The following is a 23,966-nucleotide window of genomic DNA, read 5'->3' as shown; positions in this document are numbered from 1 at the left end:
GCTGCATGGTCTGCAGCTTCTAAAGCGTGGAGGATGGGACGGAGGAGGAGCAGAATACGGAGAAAGGGGAAAGCAGAGGAAAAACACTCACGCCAATGGGTAAAAGGGAAAAGGTGAGAAGGAATGGAGTAAGAGAGGGAACCAATGGGTGGGAGGGGCGGAGGAAGAAGGGGGAGGGGCAGAAGCCAATGGGGGAGCCAGGACGCGAGCGAGGACGCGGCCCCGCGCGCTCACTCCCTCCCTCCTTCTCGGGCGCTCGCGCCTTCCCAGGCTCCCGGGAGACGAGGGCAGGGGCGGGGCCCAGCCGGGCTCGCGGCGCGGGAGGCGTTGCGAGGTGAGGGCGGCGGGGGCGGGGGATTGTGGGGAGGACGCTGTGGCTGCGCGCGCGCGCGCCCCGTCGAGGCTGCGCCGCCGCTCCGCCCCCGGCCGGGTGTGTGGCAGCGCGCGCGCGCGCGTGCGTTCCGGCGGTGCGCGCCGGGAGAGATGCTGAGGTAAAGTTCGGGAGAGAGGGAGAGATCCGTCAGCGCGAAGGAGCCCGACTGGCCGCCATTACTGAGCCCGGCGCGGCGGCGGGCGCCGGGGAAAGGGGGAGGGACGGGGCCGCCGCTGGTGGCAAGGAGGGAGGGAGGGTGGGTTACCCGGCCGCGGGAGCCGTAGGGCTTGAGGTTTCGGGGCGTGTGTGTTGGGGAGGGCGGGGGGAGGTGGCTGAAGGGACGCGGCGCACGGTGAGCGCGCCGGGGAAGAGAGACGAGCAGAGAGTGGAGGAGGAGGCGGCGGCGGGAGCGCTCCCCAGGAATGTCGCTGCCGCCGCCACCGCCGGGGCCGCTGCCGTTGAGGAGAAGACGGAGGAGACCGACGGTGTTAGGTAGGACCTTGCGACTCCCCGCTCCTCCGGGCCTGCCGGCTCGCCCCATCCCCGCCGGGGACCCTCCAGCCGCCCGCTGCCCTCTGTCCCGCTCGGTCGCCGCCGCCGGTTGTAACCAGTTCAAGGGGCTGGGGCCCCGCAGCCGCCGAGGGGAGCCTGGCGCCGCGCTCGGTCCTCGCAGGCCGGGGCGGGGAGCGGCTGCCGCGGGGAGGATACGGGCGGCGTGAAGGGCAGAGAGGCCGTGGGCGGGGGGGGGCGCTTTCTCCACAGGTGACGGGGCAGGGGTTGGCGGAGGCCTGGTGGCGGCCGGGGATCGCGCGGGCCCCGCCGGGTGTCCGCTCTCGCCCGCCGCCCTCACTTGCTCTGGTCTCGGATGGTGCGTGGGGGAGGAAGGTGGCCGTGTCTGTTGCCCGGGTGGCTGCTGTTAACGAGTTCCACCTGGAAGGGGGAGAGGGGGTGGGCGCATATTCGCGGAGACACAGCCCTCGTTGCAAACTTGAGCGCCTTTCTGGGGGATCGGCCCTTTCACTTTTTCCCCCTCGCTCCCCCACTCCTCTCTGGGTTCTGTTCACCAATTTCGCGTCTGCTCCTAAAGCTCGGGGTAGGATATGAGAAGTTGCGCTGCGCAACCAAAACACAAGAGTCCTAAGGGTTGACTGCGACTGGGTGAGCCTTTGATACTGAGTTCTCGCTGGAATAACCTCTAGAGTCTCCCTGTTTCTACTAAAGAAAAGTATCGGGGTGGGGGTGGGGAGCTGCGCGGGAGCGCGCGCGCACTTATCCACACATAAATACACTCACTCCTTCACACCCTCCCTCTCCAGCGTTATTAGAAATGCAAGTGAGGTGGACGCTCTGGGTGCAGTTGAGGCTGAAAGGTGCTCTAAAGTCAAGGCAAACTATCAGGACGTTTAGTAAAATTTCGAGAAAGTTGTAGGGGAGAAGCTTATGCTTTTATAATATGATAGAAATCCAGTCTGGGCCCATGCTGAATATATGGGAATTTAAATGTTTTAAATTTAGGCCAAAATAGGCATGCAGATGGTGTGTACGCGCGTTTTTAAGTTTAAATTCCCAGCGATAATTGGCTTTTGCCTTTGTGATTGGTAGGAAACGACATCATTCTTTAAAAAGTGTTCAGGTATAAAACAGTGAAATACATCGCTATATTTACTGATTTTTGCTTATGCTATCTTCTACAGGTGTTGGGGGGGCGGGGTTTGTCGACTCCACTTAAAACAAATCCAAAACCAGTATTCAATTTGAATAGTATATTAGGGAGTGTTTATTTGCATTGATGTTCTCCTTCATTTCAGAGAATATTTCTCTTAAGTCTCCATTTAAGATGGTTCTTTTAACAAAAATGTGATCTAGATTCAACTCTTAAGAAAAATATTTAGTTAAGTAAGATATGTTAATAAAATGTGTTTGGAAGTGTTTTGCTGTCAATTCCAGTTTATTTGACTTTAATGTGATAAAACTGTACTCTTATTTAGTGTTTTTAGATGGACATACCATATAGGTAACTTGCTAGGCAGTTTCCAGATTAAGGTTTTGCTTCCATTTTAAATTGCTTTCTCATTTTTGGCTTTTTCTTGTGTTTTTTGTAATTGACTCACATTTCTTGTATCTGTAGTATCAATAGATCAGAGGAAGAGACTGGTAAATGCAGATCACCAAAAACTTGCATAGGCCTTGGAGCATGTGACTAAACATACACGACTGAAAAGCTGGGAATACCTGTGCATTTAACTTTCAAGAAATAGCACTATTGATCAGATTGACTTAAAGCAAAAATTAGAGCAATACAGGTTACTAGATTAACAATCGATTTGGTTGTCATGTGTAGGCTACATTTTTTTTTAACCCACCTCAGCATGTCTTATTTTACCATTCTTTGTACGTTAATTTTAAGAGCACTGGGGAATGGGGTGTGTTACACTGTGATATGAGAAAGAATTGTCACAGAATCTGATATCTTTATCAATTTTTTAGCACCTCTCCCCACATTTAAATTACTTTAGCCATTTAGAAATTGTATTGCAAAATTAATATCTTACTTCTGTCACATGGTACTTATCCTAAATGTTTTCAAACCATGCCCCCACCCCCATATTTTTATGTTTGAAAGGCAGATTTAAATCTGCACACTTGTTCTTTTGGAGAAAATTATTTTGACCTTGAAAGTTAAGATTTTTTAAGGAATAAAATACTGTACTTGCATTCTGTTTTTGGAATTGAAGTTGTGGCACAGCTTAGAAAAACAGTTTTGTAACTCACTTTTAAATTGAAAAAATTATTTCTCAAGAAGAGCTTACTAAACTTTTACTTTTTCATCGTTAGCAGGACTTAAGGTAAGTGTTGCCTTTAGTATTCGCTTCTTAAATATGAAATGGCATAATAGAGATTTTCTTGGTAGCTACAGAATGTTTTAATTTTCACAACTTCAGTTTCCATAGATATTATTTTTAAAACTATTTATTTGGGCTAATTTTTTCTTTGCCCACCAAGGAAGGATACAGGTAATATAGTTCACTCAAGAAGCGCTGTATAGTGTTCTGTTTTAGTAATGTCTTATGTTCCTAAAGGATGTTTGTAAAATACATTTGAAATACACCAAGGGAATTTGGCTTTTTAAAGAACTGTGAAGAAACTTTATAAAGTGATCCATTATTTGGTGACTTGAGTAATCAAGCTCCTATTTGTTAAAGTGAAGGTTGTTGATAATTTTCTCAAACTAGGAAAATTAAGAAAAAATAGTTCAGTGCTAAGAATTTTAAGTATGAACTTTAATTGGTTTTCATATTCTGTTCCTTGGATCCCTTATGGAGTTTTGCTGGATGTCTTGAGACTTCCTCTGATACCCCACCCTTCAAAACCAGGGCAGCCTTTATTTTTGTCTATTAAATGTATTGTATCAATACTTAAATATAAAAATTCCTTTGAAAAAAGAAATCATCTGCATTAGAAATTTTTTGAAAGCCTCCAATTTGTATTCATTAATTCAGATTATCTTTTTTGGCACTTACTGTGTGCCTGGCCTTGGGGGTACCAAGATAAGTTAGTAGTAACTTTACCAGGAATAAATAGTTACAAATACTAAGAGATGCGGAAAAGAGAACCACTGTTTCTGTCAGGGCCTCTTTGGGAAACCTTTACAGAAGAAGCATTTGAATTTGGATGTTTTGACTGCAAATAGGAGTTTGAATGTAAGAGAGACAAAAAAGGTTTTTGTTTTTGTTTTCACTGTATTTTGGAGGTTGACTGTCCACGATTCCTTAGATTTGCAGTCAGATAAAATAGGTTGTTAATATTTGGTCATGTCTGTGTGTTTTACTCCTTAGAATTAGACTGTTGGGAAAAAATTATGCATAACTTTGTAATTTTAGGGTTAAAATATGACTGGTATGTTCCATTTGGTTAGATTCTCAAGCTTTTCATCATGAAGAGTTAATGGAAAGGTGAATTTTTATTTTTCTAGCTTCGTATTAGATTTAGTCTATTTTATTATCCCTGACCAGTATTTTATTGAGCAACTAGGCACTGTGAGTGATAAAAGGAAATATAAAATATTGCTCCCTTAAAGGAGCTTACAGCTTTGGTGGGGAGTGAGCTTGACAATTTAGGAATAGTTAAATGCCAGTTAAAAATAGAGTAGAAGAGCCATATACAAGGTAGTACCTATTGATTTAAAAATTGGTGTAAAGGAATTTAGATAAAGGAGTTGTCATTTGGAAGTTGCCTAGGATTGGGATGAGTGAGAAAAAAAGACATCAAGTTAATGACACTGTGGACCCAAAGCACAGGGGAAGTGTGGATAAATTGACAGGTGAGGGGAAAATATAAGGTAAAAATGTAAGAGCATCAGTTTGTATGTTGTGGGCCAAATTGAAGGATTGGGGAAAAGTGTTAACACAAGGTTAATAGGAGGAGTAATCGGGAAATAAACAAATTACATCTGCATTACTGTCCTTGTTATTATATTTGGCATTGTCAAACAGCCTTGGAAAACTCATTCTTTGGCTTCTGTTAAGGTATATAGTTTGTTTATTTTCTTCCTAGTGATCCAATATTGTGATCCAATATTTTACGTTTCTTTCTATACTTGCCTTTCCAGAGTCAGGATAATGTATCTCTTTTTATTTGCTCCTTTATTTTTATTTTGGTTGATTACTAAAGAGAAAGTAGAAAATTAACATTCCTATGATCTGGGAAACTGAGATCCAGATTTCTACTCTTCTCTGTAAGTTTGTAAATCTTTGGATGCTTGTTACAAAGAGTGTTAAATCAAATGGTCTCTTAAATAATTTTCTAAAGTTTATGATCTTGAAATTGATGTTACTGATCTTGACTTTGCCTCATTTCATTTCTGTATTTTCATTTGTCTTGGTAATACTGTTACCTGAAACTCAAGTGATAGCACCATCTGTTGCTGAGACTGGTTAGTTTTTCTTTAAGAAACATTGACTCATTTGTCTTTATTTCTTTTATCTAGCAGCCAGTCACCAAGATCTTTGTCTTGGACTGCTCTTTTCAGTTCTGTGATAGTTCAGGTGCTTTCAAGCCTCTAGTATATGTCCATCTCTTGGGCATTGTGCCCTACCAAATCCAATTTTGTGTTCTACGTCTAATCTGGAATGGCTTCTTATTGCTCATTACAACGTCTAACTCATGTTTGCCCTTGAAGACCTTCTATAGATCTTGTATCTTCAGAAATAAATAAGAAATAAGTCTCTACTTTCCAGCATGGCAGCTGTGCTCAGCCACTCCACCCTAATCACACACCAGGAAGGACTTCTTTTTAAAATCCAAATCCAGTCTGTTTTCAGAGTTTACTCAGATCCTTTAATCTGTTGCAGGGGTCCGCAGATTATAGCCTCTGGGCCAAATCCAGCCTGCTGCCTGTTTTCATTTAATGGCTTTTTACATTTTGAAATGGTTGAGGAAACAGTTAAAAGAATAATATTTTGAAATATGTGAAAATTATATGGAATTCAAATTTCATTGTCCATAAATAACCAATGATCAGTTTTGTAAGTATTGTCTATGGCTGTAATATTTACTGTCTGGCCTTTTACAGAAAAAGTTTTCCAAGCCCTGACCTATACCAATTTGTACTGATTTTTCATTTCTTTGAATTCCTATTACATTTATCAGTTCCATAGTATAGCACACTGCCTCAGCTATGGTACTATATATAAAGCTTCTTAAAAATAGTGGGGAAAGTGTTTTTCAGCCTTTTAAAAGAAATCCATACCTCCTTTTTAGTCTATACCCCTTTTTGAGATTCTTATTTGACTCCCTAATGTTCCCATAATTAAGAATATTGTTAAACTTAATGTAGTTTGTTTTCCCTCCTGTGTAGCATTACTATAACAAACATTAAATTATGCCCTTTCCCCCTGCTTTTCAGTTCTTCAAAGTGAGAAGAAAGGACTCAGACCCTGGAAGGGAGCATATTCATAGCCTGGCTTAGTGGACTTTCCTATACATAACCTTTGTACCCTCAAAACTTCTGACATAAAGCTAAGCAAATAGTAGCTAAGCACAGTATGTACTTAATGGGTTGCTTACATAGGTTGATGTAAATGAGGTTACTGTTGGTTCTTCTGTTTTCATCACAGAATAAGGAAATGGACTAGGAAGAGTTTAGAATAACTTTGACACCACGTCCTCAGAGACAACATGTTGTTAGAGGAAAGTGTGGATTAAAAACAGGATAGGCAGTTAATCTATCTAGGGAATAGTTTACATCATTGCTTTTCAAATATTTTCTGCAGTGAAACTTTTTCAAACAATAAATGCTTGAAATATCAAAAGATAAAAATGGATAAAAGCAAAATTACCTTTGCTGAGTAGGTTTTGGGGAGATCTCAGAGTACTGCCTACTGAGACCCTTCTGGAAGGGACCCTTCAGGCTTAATGTTTATAAACCTATAGTTTGTGTTAATGAGCAGACTAAAGATCTTGGAAAAAATACTGGACTTTTTATATTAGAATATTCTGCTGTGCTAAACCTTATGGACCCATAATGGTGTGTGATTTTTGTTAATTGTGACTGCAAATATGACTTCAAGACTGTCCAGTGGTTTGGGATCCGAGTCTGGAGATTGATTCATTCAGTCATCAAATACTTGAGCACCCACTGTGTGTCAGGCACTGATCTGAGTGCTAGGAATATGGTAAAAAACAAAACAAAATCTCCATCCTAACAGTTTATCCTGAATCTTACCAAGATATGCTTCAGTAAAGACTAATTCATAGGAATGATGCCTTAAGCATTCCTTTCAACCTTAAGATAGTGTGCTTATGTGGTACAAACCTTGGTCAAAGAAAACATGGAATATGATTGACTCTCCTACAGGTGTTAACATTGTTTACTTAGCTATCTTTTATATGTTAAAATGACTTTTTCATTTCCTCTTCTAATTTTTACAGCATACATTTGTCATTGAGAATTAGCAACATTAAGAAAAGTATATTTTAAGACAATATTATGCCATATTCATCTTTTAGTATACAGTTGATGTTTTTATTCTCAAACTATTCTAGATAAGTTTACCTAAGATTGTGGAATATATGATCACCTTTGGGCTTGGATCTGCTTCTGTCTTGAATATTTGTTTATTTAAGGGATATTTTCTCTATTTGACTTAAAGAAGATGGAGCACATAATTACAGAGCTGCTGCTTCTGCGTAATTAGGTCTTTGAAATGTTTTCTGTAGTAAATAGTTGTGATTTAAAAAAATTTTTAGGTGTCAAAAATAAAAATTAGATGATTATTCTGGCTGAATACCGGCATACATTTTATTGCGCTTCGCAGATACTGTGTTTTTGCTCATTGAAGGTTTTTGGCAACCCTGTGTAGAGCAAGTCTATAGATGCCATTTTTCCAACAGCATTATTTTTTAATTAAGGTATGTACATTGTTTTTTTAGACATAATGGTATCGCACACTTAGTAGACTACAGTATAGTGTAAACATAACTTTCATATGCACTGAGAAACCAAAAAATTCATGTGACTTACGTTATTGTGATACTTGCTTTCTTGTGGTGGTCTGCAACCAAACCTGCAGTATCTCCGAGGTATGCCTGTACAGTATTATAGATTATAGTTAGTCTTTATTCTGATGGCTTAATTTTTGACAAAAAATTTTGGGACCTTGAATATATGTATATTTTCTCCATAAATAGCTTTAGAAAATCTTTTAGATTAATAAATCATGACACCTATTTAGTAAACCTAACATGCTTTACTTTTTTTTTTTTAACCGAAGATTTAAGAACATTTGATTTTAATATTTATTAGCATTCATGCATTTGTTGAATAGCTACTATGTGGGAAGGACTGTTCTGGGCTCTTGGGAGCCCAGATGATGGAATGAACAGATTTGTGCCTTTGTGCATCTTTATTAAACCTGGAGTGGGGCAGAGAGAGGGATAGAGTTAATGACAGATAATAAAGAAGTAAGTTGTATAGTAAGTTAGGAGGGTAAGCAAAGGGGCATTTGGGGAGTACTAGGAAAAGTAAGTGCAAAGGTAGGAACATGTTTAGCTTGTTGAGCAACAGTTCAGGGTTTCTCACTGTGACTGGAATAGAATGAGAATGGGGAGAATAGTATGAGAGTAGGTCAGAGTAAGATAGGGCTGGAGAAGGTAGATCTTGTAGAAAGCCATTGAAAGGACTTGGCTTTTACTTTTAGGAGCCACTGGAGAGTTTTGAGCAAAAGAAAGGAAGGGTCTGACTTACGTTTTAAAAGAATTACTCTGGCTGCTTTATGAACAGACTGGGGAAGGGGAGCAGGAGTGGAAGCAGAGAAATTAGTTTAGAAGCCTTTGGAATAATCCAGAGCCAGAGATGACAGTGGAATGAGATCAGAGTTATAGCAATAAAGGTAGTGAAAAGCAATAAATTCTGGATGTATTTTGAAGATAGGGCCAGCAAGAATTTCCTGACACAGTATGGTAACTTAAAAGTGTAAAATAGTTTTTAAAATATACTTTTTATTGAATAATGAGTGCAACAGTTTTGTGAAAAGGTACAAAACAAAATTTAGTTTAAACCCAGAATTACTAAGAATCTTTTCAGTTTCCTAGATCCCTTATAGAACTTAAAAACATTTTTTTTTTGCAGAAAACCACTTCATGTTATTAAAACTCCATTAAAAGGAGCATGTTATGTTTGAATGGCTTAAAATATCTCAGAAAACTTAGTTGTAGAGATAGCTTCATTGCAGCAGACAACTGTAGGACAGTTCCACTCAAAAATTGTACATTGTCATTAATTTCTGTAAGGATGCTTAATCTAAACATTTCCTTGAAGTGAAAGTTTATAGGATAATCTTAAAGGCAGGATGAGAAACTGCATTGCAAACTATTAAAAGCAGCACTACTGCTTAAGAAAGTAAAGATTGGTCATCAAGAGACTCATCTTAACCCTGTAACTTTGAGTAGGTCATTGTTTTTTCTTGGTTTCTTCATGAGCAAAAATCAGCGTGATAGTAGATGTTAGAGAAAACGAGGTATTTTTAGTTATATGAAAATAGTTATGTCAAAAATAGAAAAGATATGTCTGGATCGACATAGTCAAATATTACCATTAAAAATATTTGAAAGGAATATTCAAATTAAATCAAACAGCCTGCCGGTAGATATTGACCATTAGCTTATTAGTGGGAACTCAAAACAAAACAAAAAAAACAGAAGGCATTCTGTTTTTCTCAGCACAGAAGAAAAATTACCTTAGTTAGTTAATGAGGGCAGTTTTGACTTGGATAGTGAGGGCCAGTGGATAATTCATGTATGTATAAACTATCCAAGTGTCTGAAAGTAAATTTCTTTATAACCTATTACAGCCAATCTCATGAGAGCTGTCTTTCTCCCTTGAGGTGGTAATAGCATACTCACTCAAACAAATGGTAAAATCTTTTTGAGGGCAGGATGGCAACAATTTTTTTTTTTCTGGTCTAGGATTTCTGAAACATTTAAAAAATCTGAAAACACTTTTATAAATTTTAGCTTCTGAGTTAAGTAAACCTGTAAATCAAATAAAGAAGACACTGCTCTGATGAAGAGTCGGAGAGAGCAACTATTTATTTGCCCAGCGTTCTTTCCCACCTCTAGATGAAAGAATTTTCCCACCAGAATTTGAAAATCACTATATGGTGACTCATGACATAAACTCTGGATCTGACCTCAGAATACCAGCAGGTAGCCTGCCTGAGAGCATCGTTAGAAAAAAGAATATGGATGTTCCTCACTGTGTCTAATTGGTAGTTTACTGTGAATTTGGTTTGTTAACCATAAATGTCACACAAAGCTACCTTATTTATTTATTTTTTTTAAAATTTTATTTATTTATTTATTTATTTATGGCTGTGTTGGGTCTTCGTTTCTGTGCGAGGGCTTTCTCCAGTTGTGGCAAGTGGGGGCCACTCTTCATCACGGTGCGCGGGTCTCTCACTATCACGGCCTCTCTTGTTGCGGAGCACTGGCTCCAGACGCGCAGGCTCAGTAGTTGTGGCTCACGGGCCTTGTTGCTCTGCGGCATGTGGGATCTTCCCAGACCAGGGCTCGAACCCGTGTCCCCTGCATTGGCAGGCAGATTCTCAACCACTGCGCCACCAGGGAAGCCCAAAGCTACCTTATTTTTAATTTAAACTTCAGTATTTGTAATTCAGAGACTGCCACTAACAAATTAATTAGGATGTGTTGAAGCCTTAGTATTCAAAATTATCCTCAATATAATAGAGGTTTTTTTTTTGTCTGTTAGATAAAAAGCCTTCCAGTTTTCAATGACTGATGAAAGAGTGAAGACTTCATGCCTCCACTCATCTTCATTTACTTTTAAGGCCTTTTCCTTTCTGAAACTTTAAAAATTGATTTTGTGATAGTGTTTTTATTTCTACTCTTATGCTCTATAACTTTAGATAGAAAAGTATTTCAGTCTTTTGAGGTTTATGCTCTAGGAGAGCATGAATGATTCTTTTCATGTATTTCAATAAGTATATGTAAAAAATATTAACAAAGATGTGACCATTATGACAAGGATTAGATTTGTAGTTGAAACTTTTCTGCAATATTCAGGTCCATATGACGTTGTAGTGTTACCTTTCTATTAACAACTTTGTGTCTCTTAAGCTGGAAAGCAAGGGACAGTCTTTGAATTGCTCTTAGTTTTCAGAATAGATGTTTGTCTACCAAAGAGTTAATAAAGAGTTATATGTAGTTCCAGTGTTTGTACTGTTTAATGTAAAAATTCCCCAAAGTAATCACTGGTTATGTTTTCTTTTGATGTACATTTAAAAGGATATCTTCTGCAATTTTTTGCTTGCTTAGTAAGAAAGAAGGATAGACCTTGTATTCCACTGTGTTTTCAATTTTTTTTCTTAATTGTTAGTTATGAATCACTATGCTATTTTCACAAACTAATTTCCCTTTTTATCACTGTTTATAACTTTGTTATCCAGTTAGTTCACTGTTGTCTTTTCAGTAAATATCCATTAAGTAGCCCAGTTGTTCTTTTATGCAGTTTAGGTAAAGAATGTTAAACTTGGTGCTAAGTGCAAATATTCAGTTTGATCACATTAAGATCTTTTAAAATTTTTACTTAATGAAAGAGAGTTAAGAGCATTGAGTGGGACTGCCCTAATTTCTTATACTGCTAGTTATTGTATATACTGCTGCCAGATAAATATTTGTAAGTCACCAGTCTGATCACATCATTTTTTATAAATCTTCAACAGCTTCCTTGGTTCTAAGAATCAAATTTTAAAAACAGAACTTAGTATTTATTAAGCATCCTTTTCTTTGCTAAGCACTTAACATTAAAGAAAAAATTAGTTCTTAAATTTGTATAGATAGGCAGCCCCATTTTATAGGTGGGGGAACCATGTCTCAAGAGGTTTAGGGCTTTACTATTGTCATAAACTAGTAAATACTAGGAGTTGAATTTGAAATCAGTTCTATTTACTCATGGTTTTCTACTACTTATGTTGCTCCTTCAACATGACAATATTTTATTTATTACCGAATTGAAGCTAATAAACATTTTGCTTGAATATCAGATGGCTGATATTGTTAACATTAATATTTGGTTGAGGCTGGTAGGATAAACTTACAGAATACAAGAATAAATCTGAAATTTTATTTTAAAATATTATTGTACTAGAAATATTAGAATTTTAAATTTCAAGAATAATTTCTCTTTACCATTAGTTGTTAGTATAGCAGATGTGCAGCACAACCTAAATAGATGTTTACTTGCAATTTTGAGGGTAGTGGAGAAGCCACATATTGGGGGCAGGTAGTGCTTCTTTTCTCACCTTTTATTTTTTTCCTCATGGTCTTTTTATTCTTTTATTTTGTCTGGATTGAAGATAATTTTCACATATGTTGATGTACATGACTGGATATTTTCCTTGTGAAATTTTGATGTGGTAGAAATGATGTATTGCTTTTCCTTCACCTCGAAAGAATGTGAAGAATCACCAAATAAAACCTTCGTGAGAGACTGATTCATTGCTTCCACACAAATAACCTAATTTAAATTACATGCAATTCTTAAAGTTTATTTGATGTTGTTGGTATATCAAATAATTCTAAAAGATTTTCTCAAATATATAATCGTAAAATTATTTAGCTTTGTGCTACTCAAAATGTGATCTGTGAGCTCTTCGTAAATACTCTGAGAGAGAATAAATGCAGAAATCAAAAACATTTAGAAACAATTTGATAGTAATTTTGTGTCTCTTGAATCTAATAAGAAACTGGGACCTAGATTTTTTAAACATTTCATTCATTGTATTTTTAAAAATTGACTTACAGATATGAAATAAAAGTTGGTCCTTAGATCGTTTGAGAAGCATTGATCTAGTTAAACGCTGTCATTATTTGTATTAACTGTTCATTTATTTCTATTTCCTTGTTTAAGTATATGAATATTCTTAATTGGTTTTAGATATAAAATTTGATAGATTTCACAGGAGTATGTTGAAACTTCTTGAAAATTTTTTTTAATTCTAAAATCTTGCTAAATTCATACGAAATTCCATTTTAGGGAATAAGTTTTGAGAAGCCATGTTATAGAAAGCAGATAGTTTTTTAAAATTGTGAGAGAGTTGTTAACGCAACTAGTATGTTATCGTCAAACATAGCCAGCCTCCAGTCAGAAAAGGCAGGAAAATTGAGGGAGGGGAAAGGACTAGTTGTTTTCTCAAACTCATAGGAAGAAATAGAAACAAAATGCACATTTGGTTAAGAGGGTTTTATTTTAAAGTTTGTAAGATCACATTAAAATTTGTATTTAGTTTATTTAGTTGTTAGATTTGTCTTAAATTTTGAGGTCATCTTGCATTTATAACAGTAAATCATAAACTGTCTTTGGTGATTTCTTAAAATACATGTAACATTGTTAACTTGTCTGGGGCTTTGTTATGAACATCTTTAATATGTATATAATTCGACATGTGTAATTCATGATTAAGATTTGTCCTTTTTCTCTTTCTAGGAAGATGATCCATATGATCTTGAAGACCTTTCTGCACAGAAATGAGGGAAATACAAAGAACCAAATATAGTTCTGAAATTCGGGATCTGTATTTTGAGATGATTTTATTTTCAGAATGAGAAGTATATCTGGTTATCTTTATGAATGTAGAGACATGACAAGAGAGTTATGATGGCAAAAAACAAAGAGCCTCGCCCCCCATCCTATACCATCAGTGTAGTTGGACTCTCTGGGACTGAAAAAGACAAAGGTAACTGTGGAGTTGGAAAGTCTTGTTTGTGCAATAGATTTGTACGCTCAAAAGCAGATGAATATTATCCAGAGCATACTTCTGTGCTTAGCACCATTGACTTTGGAGGACGAGTAGTAAACAATGATCACTTTTTGTACTGGGGTGACATAACACAAAGTGGTGAAGATGGAGTAGAATGCAAAATTCATGTCATTGAACAAACTGAGTTCATTGATGACCAGACTTTCTTGCCTCATCGGAGTACGAATTTGCAACCATATATAAAACGTGCAGCTGCCTCTAAATTGCAGTCAGCAGAAAAACTAATGTACATTTGCACTGATCAACTAGGCTTGGAGCAAGACTTTGAACAGAAGCAGATGCCTGAAGGGAAGCTCAATGTAGATGGATTTTTATTGTGCATTGATGTAAGTCAGGGATGCAATAGGAAGTTTGATGATCAACTTAAATTTGTAAATAACCTTTTTGTCCAACTATCAAAATCAAAAAAACCTGTAATAATAGCAGCAACTAAATGTGATGAATGTGTGGATCATTATCTTAGAGAAGTTCAGGCATTTGCTTCAAACAAAAAGAACCTTCTTGTAGTGGAAACATCTGCACGATTTAATGTCAACATTGAGACATGTTTCACTGCACTGGTACAAATGCTGGATAAAACTCGTGGCAAGCCTAAAATTATTCCCTATCTGGATGCTTATAAAACGCAGAGACAACTTGTTGTCACAGCAACAGATAAGTTTGAAAAACTTGTGCAGACTGTGAGAGATTATCATGCAACTTGGAAAACTGTTAGTAACAAATTGAAAAATCATCCTGATTATGAGGAATACATCAACTTAGAGGGAACAAGAAAGGCCAGAAATACGTTCTCAAAACATATAGAACAACTTAAACAGGAACATATAAGAAAAAGAAGAGAAGAATATATAAATACTTTACCAAGAGCTTTTAACACTCTTTTGCCAAACCTAGAAGAGATTGAACATTTGAATTGGTCAGAAGCTTTGAAGTTAATGGAAAAGAGAGCAGATTTTCAGTTATGTTTTGTGGTGCTAGAAAAAACACCTTGGGATGAAACTGACCATATAGACAAAATTAATGATAGACGGATCCCATTTGACCTCCTGAGCACTTTAGAAGCTGAAAAAGTCTATCAGAACCATGTACAACATCTAATATCAGAGAAGAGGAGGGTAGAAATGAAGGAAAAATTCAAGAAGACTTTGGAAAAAATTCAGTTTATTTCACCTGGGCAGCCATGGGAGGAAGTTATGTGCTTTGTTATGGAGGATGAAGCCTTCAAATATATCACTGAGGCTGATAGCAAAGAGGTGTATGGTAGGCATCAGCGAGAAATAGTTGAAAAAGCCAAAGAAGAGTTTCAGGAAATGCTTTTTGAACATTCTGAACTTTTTTATGATTTAGATCTTAATGCAACACCTAGTTCAGATAAAATGAGTGAAATTCATACAGTTTTGAGTGAAGAACCTAGATACAAAGCTTTACAGAAACTTGCACCTGATAGGGAGTCTCTTCTACTTAAGCATATAGGATTTGTTTATCATCCCACTAAAGAAACATGTCTTAGTGGCCAAAACTGTACAGACATTAAAGTAGAGCAGTTACTTGCCAGCAGTCTTTTGCAGTTGGATCATGGCCGCTTACGGTTGTATCATGATAGTACCAATATAGATAAAGTTAACCTTTTCATTTTAGGGAAGGATGGCCTTTCCCAAGAACTAGCAAATGAGATAAGGACACAATCCACTGATGATGAGTATGCCTTAGATGGAAAAATTTATGAACTTGATCTTCGGCCCGTTGATGCCAAGTCGCCTTACTTTTTGAGTCAGTTGTGGACTGCTGCCTTTAAACCACATGGGTGCTTCTGTGTATTTAATTCCATTGAGTCACTGAATTTTATTGGGGAATTTATTGGAAAAATAAGAACGGAAGCTTCTCAGATCAGAAAAGATAAGTATATGGCTAACCTTCCATTTACATTAATTCTGGCTAATCAGAGAGATTCTATTAGTAAGAATCTACCAATTCTCAGGCACCAAGGGCAACAGTTGGCAAACAAATTACAATGTCCTTTTGTAGATGTACCTGCTGGTACATATCCTCGTAAATTTAATGAAACCCAAATAAAGCAAGCTCTAAGAGGAGTATTAGAATCAGTTAAACATAATTTAGATGTGGTGAGCCCAGTTCCCACCAATAAGGATGTATCAGAAGCTGACTTGAGAATTGTCATGTGTGCCATGTGTGGTGATCCATTTAGTGTGGATCTTATTCTTTCACCCTTCCTTGATTCTCATTCTTGCAGTGCTGCTCAAGCTGGACAGAATAATTCACTAATGCTTGATAAAATCATTGGTGAAAAAAGGAGGCGAATACAGATCACAATATTATCATACCATTCCTCAATTGGAGTAAGGAAAGATGAACTGGTTCATGGGTATATATTAGTTTATTCTGCCAAACGGAAAGCATCAATGGGAATGCTTCGAGCATTTCTGTCAGAAGTTCAGGACACCATTCCTGTACAGCTGGTGGCAGTTACTGACAGCCAAGCAGACTTTTTTGAAAACGAAGCCATCAAAGAGTTAATGACTGAAGGAGAACACATTGCAACTGAGATCACTGCTAAATTTACGGCACTGTATTCTTTATCTCAGTATCATCGGCAAACTGAGGTCTTTACACTGTTTTTCAGTGATGTTCTAGAGAAAAAAAGTATGATAGAAAATTCCTATTTATCTGATAATACAAGGGAATCAACCCATCAAAGTGAAGATGTTTTCCTGCCATCTCCCAGAGACTGTTTTCCCTATAACAACTACCCTGATTCAGATGATGATACAGAAGCACCACCTCCTTATAGTCCAATTGGGGATGATGTACAGTTGCTTCCAACGCCCAGTGACCGTTCCAGATATAGATTAGATTTGGAAGGAAATGAATATCCTATTCACAGCACACCAAACTGTCATGACCATGAACGCAACCATAAAGTGCCTCCACCTATTAAACCTAAACCAGTTGTACCTAAGACAAATGTGAAAAAGTTGGATCCAAACCTTTTAAAAACAATTGAAGCTGGTATTGGTAAAAATCCAAGAAAACAGACCTCCCGGGTGCCTTTGGCACATCCTGAAGATATGGATCCTTCAGATAACTATTCAGAACCCATTGACACAATTTTCAAACAGAAGGGCTATTCTGATGAGATATATGTTGTCCCAGATGATAGTCAGAATCGCATTATTAAAATTCGAAACTCATTTGTGAATAACACCCAAGGAGATGAAGAAAATGGATTTTCTGATAGAATCTCAAAAAGTCATGGGGAACGGAGACCTTCAAAATACAAATACAAATCTAAAACCCTATTCAGTAAAGCCAAGTCATACTACAGAAGAACGCATTCAGATGCAAGTGATGATGAAGCTTTCACCACTTCTAAAACAAAAAGAAAAGGAAGACATCGTGGAAGTGAAGAAGATCCACTTCTTTCTCCTGTTGAAACTTGGAAAGGTGGTATTGATAATCCTGCAATCACTTCAGACCAGGAGTTAGATGATAAGAAAATGAAGAAGAAAACCCACAAAGTAAAAGAAGATAAAAAGGTAAGTTTAATGTATGGTTCATAATGTTTCTAAAGATGTTTGCTTTTGACTTTTAAAAAATTATTATTATTTTTTAAGAGAATGGATTTGACATCAGTGAGAACTTAGGCTGCCTGTGTCATTCAGTAAATATAATTGACAGCTTTTTTAAATTTTCTGAGTATTTTGTGAGGGCAGATTGTTTTTTGTTACTTATTACATTTTATTGTGCTTTATCTTATTTGGGGTGGAAGTTTGATTTCATATTCTTCAGCATAAAAGTTCTAGCTGAATATGTGTATTCTCTCTGCAGAAACTCAGATATAAAGTGATTTTTTTTTAAATTTATTTATTTATTCTTATTTTTGGCTGTGTTGGGTCTTCGTTTCTGTGCGAGGGCTTTCTCTAGTTGTGGCAAGCGGGGGCCACTCTTCATTGCAGTGCGCGGGCCTCTCACTATCGTGGCCTCTCTTGTTGTGGAGCACAGGCTCCAGACGCGCAGGCTCAGTAGTTGTGGCTCACGGGCCTAGTTGTTCGCGGCATGTGGGATCTTCCCAAACCAGGGCTCGAACCCATGTCCCCTGCATTAGCAGGCAGATTCTCAACCACTGCGCCACCAGGGAAGCCTGATTTTGTTCATTTTTTTCTGTTTGTCTGTAAGCTTCCCATTTGTTTGTTTTTTCCCTTTTGATCTACCAGTTTTGCAATATTAATTTGATACATTGGCATAGCTTGTTTTATTGCAGTTTGCTTTCTGCGCTTCTCAGATACTGCATTTTTTACAAATTGAAGGTTTTTAGCAACCCTGCAACAAGCAAGTCTTCATCAGCACCATTTTTCCAATAGCATTTGCTTACTTCTTACTTGCTTCCATGTTATATTTTGGTAATTCTCGCAATATTCCAAACTTTTAAATTATTATTATATTTGTTACGGTGATCAGTGATCTTTGATGTTGCCGTTGCAAAAAGATTACAGCTCACTGTCGGCTCAGATGATGGTTAACATTTTTTAGACTAGAAAATTACAGACAAAGATCTGGCAAGATTGATCAGATAAAAAGAGAAGGCATAAATACTGAGAATGAAAAGGTGAATATAATTACAGATAGATCAGATTAATAAGATAGTAGAGAATACTATCAACAATTTTATGTCAACAAATTTGAAAGTTTAAACAAAGTTAAACTCCTCGACAAAGTTTAGAATAATCCTGTAACTATTAAATAAATCATGAAGTAGTAGTTACATCTTGCCATAAAAATACCAGACCCAGGTAATTTTACAGGAGACTTTTTAAGGAACAGATCATTCCAATGTTCTACAAATCCAGAAAATAGAATAGGATAATACATTCTTTAATTCATTCTCTGAAGTTATCTATTCTTAATTCCAGAACCAGTGAAGGATAATATAAGAAAGGAAAATTATAGTCCCATTTTACTTATGAGTGCACATGCAAAAATTCTAAATAAAGTTCAGGTCTACAGACCCTTAACTGCAATTTTGAAATCCAGTAACCTCTGAAAACCAAAAGTTTGTTTAGAACTTGGCAGCGTAATCTGATTTACCCTGTTCTTGGTGGGAAAACCTGACTTGAACTAATGTGTGAGGCTACATACAAGCATTGTCTTATTTAGAGTGAATATCCATATAGTTCACTGCAAGTGTATTAATGTATTTGAATACAGGTACTGACCCACAGTTTGTTGGGGTTGTTACCTAATAGACGTTTTTTGTACTGTACAGTAGGGATGATGACTAAAATTTTCTGAATTCTAAAATATCTTACCCTAAGGGTTTTACATAAGGGATTGTGAATATATAATACCAAAAAAAAAAAAAATCCAACAATGTATATAAAAAGCACTTGATAAAATTTAATTCATGAGAAAGCTACTAAATTATGAACAGATGAGAACTTACTTGAGAAAAGGTATCTATAAATATGCAAACAAGTGAAATCTACAACAAGCATCATCCTAATTAGGGAAATGGATTCCCTTTTCAACCAGGAACAAGACAGAATGTACACACCATCACCACTTCCATTTGGTATTATACTGAGATCCTAGTTAAAGCAGTATGATAAGAAAAAAAATTAAAAGGATGAGCATTGGAAAGGAAAAAACAAAATTGTCATTCTCGGCTGATGATACGATTGCCTATGTAAAAGCCAAAAAGTATCTACAGATAAATTATTAGTATTAATAAAAGAGCAAAACTGCTCCATGTAAGATCAGTAATTGTCAGTTGCATCTCTATACATCAGCAGTAAACAACTAGAAAACATAATCATAGAAGACACCATTTATGAAAGCATGGCAGATTATCAAGTGCCTGGGAGTAATTGTAACATCATGTGCAAACCTCCATGTGGAAAACTATAAAACTTTATTGTAAGACATTAAAGAAGATCTAAATAAATGGAGTAACTATTGCCTTCCTGTCCATGAATATGGCTTATCATAAAGAAATTATTGCTGTTCAGACTTATCTCTAGATTCAGTGTTGTTTCATTCAAAGTGTCAAAGATTTTTCAAGAAATTTTGCACTGATTCTAATACAAACATGGAAGAGTAAATAGTAAAACCAAATATTGAATAGCCAGGACACTTTTGAAGAAGAAAGGCAGAGGTAGAGTGGTGATGATATATGTGCTTATTCTGTCAGATAATGTAAAACTTTAGTATTTAACATAATGTGCTGTTGGCTCAGAGACAGGCACATTTACCAGTAAAACAGAACAGAGTGCTCCCAAATACACAGACCTCTGACTTGGAGCTGTCCTTCCAAGCCATGTGAGGCTGTTGAACACTTGAAATGTGGCTAATCTGAATTGGGATATACTGCTCTACAAGGGTGAGTAAAGGCTTCCCTGAGACTTGTCATTTTGTCAGATCTGATAGATGAATAGGACTTAATTAGGGGAATGGTTGGGTGGATGGAAGAATATTTAATGCTGAATGAATAGAATGTGCATGTTCTTAAAGGAGGTCACTGTGGCTAGTCATTGATCTAAAGCTGTCGTTGGCAAACTTTCTGTAAAGAGCAAGATAATAAATATTTGAGACTTTGAAGGTAATACCTCCTGTATTATAATTGCTCAGATCTGCTGTAAAAAAAAGCAGGCATGGACAATATGTAAATGAATGAGTATGGCTTCTTTTTATTTATTTATTTATTTATTTTTGGCTGTGTTGGGTTTTTGTTGCTGCGTGCGTGCTTTTCTCTAGTTGTGGTGAGTGGGGGCTTCTCTTGTTGCGGAGCACGGGCTCTAGGCACGCGGGCTTCAGTAGTTGGGGCACGCGGGCTCAGTAGTTGTGGCTTGCGGGCTCTAGAGCGCAGGCTCAGTGGTTGTGGCGCAGGGGCTTAGTTGCTCCGCGGCATGTGGGATCTTCCTGGGCCAGGGCACGAACCCGTGTCCCCTGCATCCATAGGCGGATTCTTAGCCACTGCACCACCAGGGAAGCCCAGTATGGCTATTTTTAAAAACAGGCAGCAGGGTGGATTGGTCCCCTAGGCCGTAGTTTGCTGATACCTGATCTGTGGGAGAGAATAATACAAGGAGAGATTTGAGATTAGGGACTAGATGCAGACCTTTTTAGCACTGTTAGGAATTTTTGTTATTTAGCCTAAGAGTAAATTGAAATTAACAGAGTTAGTGGATCTGAAATCAGTGGGTTTCAGTATGGAGTATGGGTTGAGTGATACAGAAGACCAGTAGGCATTTACAGTAGTTTAAGCGAATCATGATAAAAGCTTTGAATAGTTGGAGTGGGGAGGGAGAGTGGTGGCAATGGACAGAATGGGATGGATTTGAGAAATACTTAAAATACATAAGATTTGATAACGTATTGCATATGTGGGGGAAGCGTAAAGATGATGAAAGAGATAGGAAAGATATCTCCTTGGTTTCTAGCTTGTGCAGCTTAATCAGTGATGATGCTGTTCCTGACGTAGAGCATTGGAAATTTGCCAGGTGTGGAGTGGAGGGATGGAAATTAAAACTTTCAGAGTTCAAGTGGAGATGTCAAATAGGCAGTTAGGTATATAGGTCCTCAGAGAAGAGGTCTGAGTTGGAGATAAGTATTTCGGAGACAATGAAGTAGAGATGGCAGTAGATGAAATGACCTAGGGAGTGAATACAGAGGAGTGCCTAACACACCCTAGACCAATGTTGAATAGCCAAGGAGCAGCGAGGATCCTTAAAGGTAGGGAGAGTAAAAATAGACCACTTACCCTTTCTTAGCTCATTCCCTCACCTGTAAATTAGGAATTGTAATGTTTCCCTTGGAATTGTGGTAGAAATTGGAACTGTGTGTCTCAAGTGCCTGACATACACCAGTGCTCAATAAATGCTATTATAGTGTGCTTCAGGCCTGAAATATCCCAGTATACTCTGTATTTCAGGATAGTCCTTTGTCCCATTTGCTGGATTAATCTCCTGACTCATTTTTAAATTAAATACTCCTGTGATTTCTGATCCTGAATTTATGTACTACTTTTTTTTTTTCTCTCTAAGAGAAAAGTTCATTCTCTTTACCTTCATTCTTTGACTCCAAGATGAGAACTATAGTCTAGGAATATTTTCTCAGATTCCTTGATATTGGAAAATTATAACTTTTGTGCATTAGTGGCATCTAAGGAAGGCTCAAAGATCTGTTTCTCTTAATGTGGGCTTTAGTTGTCATTCCTGCCAATCAGAGAAGGCTTTATGCTTAATTATCTTTTGTTCTGTACCCCAAAATGAGTTTAGTGTTAGTTGTGGGAACAAAACCCCTAAGACATTTCTTGATTTGCAAGGATTTTCTTAAGTCATGACCTGTTATAGACATAAATATTTCTATGTAAAGGAAATCTTGCAAAACAATACCTACTTTATAAGTTATTTTGATTTTCTAGTCTATTGCAGTGAAAAAAGAGGTGCTGGTTGTGACCTACTGAATTGACTTCGTAACTTAACAGGTGCTTGAAAAATAGTGCTTAAGAGAATGAACTGAATGAGAAAATTTGAGTTGTATTGATAAAATTGCCAGTTGTTAACATCCATTCAATGAAGTGAGGTATACTTGTGTTTAAGCTAGTTTGTTTTTTCTTCAGTATCCATTTCAGTGCTGTCAGCTTGATTCAGATAGTAAATAGTAGAATACTTTGTGAATTTTGTGGTGCATTAGAATAAGCTGGTATTCTAATGATTTTTCATTTTGAGCTTTTCTTTAAAATTGTTTTCCTGTCTTATTTCCAGGTCATGAATCTTTTCATCCTCTTATTTATATTAGCAACTACCAACTCCTATTTTACTCTCAAATGTTCCATCCAGTCCTTATTATTATCTCTGTATTTTATTGGTCCCTTCTTATTAAACCCCTCTATCAGATAGTATCTTAGAAGATTCTGCTGCTTTAGCCATTATACTAGGGTTTGGAGCCTGTTTAGGGAAGAATACCAAAATAGGTATGTTTTCTTCAAAAAAACTGAAGAGATATCTATATGTATATATTGAGTCGAAGATGTTAATTTAATATTAGTAGATAGTGAATGGATACCAAACTGTTAATAGGGTAGATCCTTTAGAGTATAGTAAATCTTAAGTTTAGAATTGTTTGACTTCTGACTTCTAGAACCTACAGTCTTTATTAAGTAAAATGCCTTTTGAAAATACTGTCAGCCAAACAGTGGTGACCAGAATTTTCTCTTGATTTATAGATTGTTCATTCCAGATATAAAAGTAATGAAATATATGAAAATATGTCTGTGATGAACTGCTGTTTGTCTATATCAAAATGTATAAGTTATAGGGTAAGTTTGCTTTTTATTTTTAGTGTATCTCACTTAACCTCTTGACAGTCACTTAACTGACTGTCAGTGTTCACATCTGAGGTTCTTGAAAGAGTTATAATTAAAGCTAAATAAAAATTGGATGCTTAAAGAGCTTACTATTGGAAGAGCAATACTTAACAGATCAGATACAGATAGAGTAGTTTGCACTTTGTTTAATGAGCTAAGTCGTTTAACAAAGTCTTGACCTGCTCGACAGTTTCAGGTTTTCTATTTTTCACCTATTTTTTGGGGAGTACCTTGGTTATATTTCTGGGCAGTTGATAATAGGGTGCCCATTATATACGTTATTACCTTGCAGACACTTCCTTAGGGGAGAGAGTGAGGGTCACTTTTATAAAGGAAGTATGATCAGAAGAATGAGAAAACTGCTTTCCCAGATTCCTCAACCAGCATCTTTTCCAGACTCATTGCCATGAGTTGGGTCTTATATCCATTCCTGACCAGTAAAGTCTGGCCAGGGGTGGAGAATTATGCTATTGAACGTAGGCCTGAGCCTTTAGAGCTCTGGGTGAGGTTGGCTTCCCCCAAATTCGGGTAATTTCTAAGGGATGAAAACTGCAGTGTCTAATGCAGGCTAGATTTATATGTTGTTTATAGTTGATCTCCATGGCCTAGCATAGTATGTTGTACTATGATCAGTTGAAGTCAGTAGGAGTATATAGCTTTGTTTTTGTAGTGGTAATGAAAGAACCATTTATGTGTTTTTTTAAATAATTACATTTATTTTGACTCAAGGAAACTGTTGTTTTAGTCAACAAGCATCTTACTGAATGCCTTCTATGCCTGAACACTGTCCAAAGCTAAGGATACAGGGATGACTTGGTCATGGGCTCTGCTCTCAGGAATTCAGTCTAGTACATTTGATTTTGGTGAAAATTAA

At 37.4% G+C, this 23,966-nt stretch overlaps 1 protein-coding gene across 9 annotated transcripts in view; it reads left to right on the top strand.

The window, feature by feature from the left end:
* The first annotated feature begins 363 nt into the window (after positions 1 to 363).
* Positions 364 to 23,966, top strand: part of ARHGAP5 (Rho GTPase activating protein 5) — an 83,737-nt gene continuing 60,134 nt past the window's right edge. For 3 of the 9 annotated variants that reach the window (XR_014261125.1, XR_014261126.1, XR_014261127.1), the window contains exons 1-2: positions 664 to 865; positions 13,377 to 17,264. Coding sequence is in view for 4 of the 9 variants with exons in the window: in XM_082452043.1 (XP_082308169.1) it covers positions 13,545 to 17,264 (3,720 nt within the window). In the remaining 5 variants the exon portion in view is untranslated. Of the gene's footprint in view, positions 492 to 661; positions 866 to 13,376; positions 17,265 to 23,966 lie in introns of those variants that run through there. The other 6 variants (XR_014261123.1, XR_014261124.1, XM_082452044.1 and 3 more) reach the window with 4 other exon arrangements.

Source organism: Balaenoptera physalus (genome assembly GCF_965194825.1).
Source record: "Balaenoptera physalus genome assembly, chromosome: 2".
Classification (NCBI taxonomy): Eukaryota; Metazoa; Chordata; class Mammalia; order Artiodactyla; family Balaenopteridae; genus Balaenoptera; species Balaenoptera physalus.
This window is presented reverse-complemented; position numbering and strand designations above follow the sequence as displayed.